At 52.0% G+C, this 3306-nt stretch overlaps 1 protein-coding gene across 1 annotated transcript; it reads left to right on the forward strand.

Moving 5' to 3' along the window:
• The first annotated feature begins 650 nt into the window (after positions 1–650).
• On the forward strand, positions 651–2219 carry LOC147962837 (uncharacterized). Its single transcript, XM_087534325.1, has one exon. It carries the CDS (start codon positions 651–653, stop codon positions 2217–2219), a length of 1569 nt encoding a protein of 522 aa, XP_087390451.1.
• Positions 2220–3306: the final 1087 nt, after the last annotated feature.

The raw sequence follows: 3306 nt of genomic DNA on the forward strand, positions 1-3306 counted from the left end.
TCCCGGTGGAGAAGAAGAATGGGCAGATACGAATCTGCCAGGACTTCCATGACTTGAATCGAGCCTGCCCCAAAGATGACTTTCCCTTGCCGATCCCGGAGATAGTCGTCGACTCCACCACGGGACACGGCGCACTATCCTTCATGGATGGTTCATCAGGCTACAACCAGATCAAGATGGATCCAGATGACGCCATCGACACCGCTTTCAGGACCCCGAAGGGCAACTTCTACTACATCGTCATGCCTTTTGGATTGAAGAACGCCGGCGCAACGTACCAACGTGCCATGACGTGTATTCTTGGTGATTTAATCCACCATTCGATGGAGTGCTACGTCGATGACATGGTGGTCAAGACCAAAGAACGCGAGCATAATCTAGAAGATCTTCGAGTGGTCTTTGAGCAGCTACGACAACATCAACTCAAGATGAACCCGTTGAAGTGTGCCTTCGGCGTTCAGTCTGGCCTCTTCCTCGGCTTTGTCATTCGTCATCGAGGCATAGAGATCGAGCCTAAGAAGATCAAGGCCATCATCGACATGCCACCACCCCAAGATCTCAAGGAGTTGAGGTCATTGCAGGGGAAGCTAGCGTACATCTGACGCTTCATCTCCAACCTCTCCGGACGCATCCAACCCTTCTCGAGCCTCATGAAGAAAGGAGCTCAGTTCGTGTGGGATGAGGGATGCCAACGCGGCACTGATGATATCAAAAGGTACCTCCTTAATCCACCTGTCTTGGCAGCTCCTGTCAAGGGGCGCCCACTCATTCTATACATTGCAGCGCAGCCTACTTCCGTAGGTGCTTTGTTCACTCAAAACAATGAGGAAGGGAAGGAAGTGGCCTGCTACTACTTGAGCCGCACCATGGTGGGAGCCGAGCGAAATTACTCTCCAATAAATAAATTATGCCTAGCCCTAATCTTCGCGTTAAAGAAGTTGAGGCACTACACGTTGAAGCACCAAATCCAGTTCGTCGCAAGAGCGGACCCCGTAAGGTACGTGCTAAGTCAGCCCGCGCTCATGGGGCGACTAGGAAAATGGGCGCTTCTCATGATGGAGTTCGATATCGCTTTTGTCCCTCAGAAGGCGATCAAAGGGCAAGCCTTGGCGGAGTTCCTCGCGGCACACCCGGTGCCAGACGATTCCCCTCTCATCACCGATCTTCCTAACAAGGAGGTCATCACCCTCGACCTCGACGCACCGTGGGAGCTCTACTTTGACGGTGCCTCTCGCATGGAGGCCGATGCTGATGGAGCCCCAAGACGAAGGGCAGGCGCAGGTTTGGTGTTCAAGACGCCGCAAGGAGGGGTGATGTATCACTCATTTTCCCTCCTCAAAGAAGAATGCTCAAATAATCAAGCACAGTATGAGGCGCTTATCTTCGGCCTTCTCCTGGCGCTCTCCATGGAAGTCCGTTCCTTACGGGACTTTGGTGACTCACAGCTCATTGTTCGTCAGGTCAATGACATCTACGAAGTTCGCAAGCCTGAACTGGTGCCGTACTACACTGCGGCCCGGAACCTCATGGAAAAATTTCAACATGTTGGAGTGCTCCATGTCCCGCGAAGCAGAAATGCGCCTGCTGATGCTTTGGCAAAACTAGCGGCAGCATTGGTGCTCCCAGATAATAAAACCATGCAGGTAAATGTTGAAGAAAGGTGGCTCCTCCCAGCTGTTCTGGAGCTTATCCCGGCGGAGTACGAAGTCAACTCCATCATGACAAACACCATGGAGGAAGACGAGTGGCTGCAACCCTTCCTCGACTACTTCAAGCATGGCAGTCTCCCCGACGACCCCGTAGCGAGACGCCAACTACAACGACGACTCCCCTTTTATCTTTATGAAGCAGGTGTCCTATACAGGCGGTCTCATGGACATGAGGTCTTACTTTGGTGCGTCAATCGAGGTGAAGCCGAGAAGATCCTCCAAGAGATGCACCATGGAGTCTACGGCGGGCATCAAGGAGGACCTAAGATGTATCATAGCATACGTCTTGCAGGATACTACTGGCCCGGCGTCATGGCGGACTGCCTTCGGGTGGCGAGGTCATGCCACAACTGTCAAGTACATGGTGACTTCAAGCACCAGCCGCCGCTCCCGCTTCACCCTACAGTTCCCTCTTGGCCATTTGACACCTGGGGAATCGACGTCATCGGCCTCATTGACCCTCCGTCATCCGGGGGGGGGCATCGTTTCATCCTCGCCACGAAGGACTAATTCTCCAAATGGGAGGAAGCCGTTCCACTACGGGAGGTGAAGAGTGACAACGTCATCAAGTTCCTAGAGCGAAATATCATATATCGCTTTGGAATTCCACGCCGCATCACCTCTGACAATGCCAAAGCATTCAAGTCCAACAAGATGTATAGGTTCATGGAGAAGTACAAGATCAAGTGGAACTACTCCATCGGTTACTACCCTCAACCAATGGGGTGATCGAAGCCTTCAACAAGACGCTCGGCAAGATACTCAAGAAGATGGTGACAAGACACAAGAGAGACTGGCATGATCGTCTCTTCGAGTCCTTATGGGCATACCGCGTTACAATCCGTACCCCAACACAGGCTACTCCATTCTCTCTCGTTTATGGGAGTGAAGCCGTACTGCCATTGGAAGTCCAGCTACCTTCTTTGCGGGTGGCTCTCCAGGAAGGACTCACCCAAGATGAACAGGTACAACTTCGTTTTCAGGAGCTTGACGCCCTTGAATAGGAGCGACTTCATGCCCTGCAAAACCTGGAGCTCTACCGCCAGAACATGGTGAGAGCCTACGACAAGCTCGTCAAGCAGCGCGTATTCCGAAAGGGCGAGTTGGTCCTCGTGCTCCATCAACCCATCGTCATCATGCACAAGACGAAGAGGAAGTTCGAGCCAAAGTGGGAAGGACCATATGTCGTCGAGCAAGTCTACGACAGGGGTGCATACCAGCCTGGTTGATTCCCAGGGGCCCGGCCTATGCCCCCAATCAACGGAAGGTTCCTAAAAAAATATTTTTCTTAAAATGTTGCCTCTTTCCTTGCCTTTCGATTTTTTTCCTAGGGGAGAACCTTTTTCAGTGGGCTATCAGATCCATGATGCACTCTTCGTTGCATGTTGTGGACATTTTCTTGGTCTCCCCAATTTTAACGGACTCAGTCCAACAAAAAAACAGGCTTTCCTCTACCACATCATGCCGTTGATTGAAGTTTTGGCTACCCTAGGACTTGTCGAAGGGTGGCACAATGTGTCAAGTTGCAGGCAGAGCAGCTCCTACACCCACAATGCACGACACGTATCAGGCGTATGCTTCCGGAGGTAGTGGAGAC

This window comes from Triticum urartu, chromosome 7A (genome assembly GCF_056163025.1).
Source record: "Triticum urartu cultivar PI428250 chromosome 7A, HENAU_Tu73, whole genome shotgun sequence".
NCBI classification, from domain to species: Eukaryota; Viridiplantae; Streptophyta; class Magnoliopsida; order Poales; family Poaceae; genus Triticum; species Triticum urartu.

What these genes read in the sequence shown, in the direction of transcription:
- LOC147962837 (XM_087534325.1), top strand. Translation starts at nt 651, where the DNA reads ATGAAGAAAGGAGCTCAGTTCGTGTGGGATGAGGGATGCCAACGCGGC.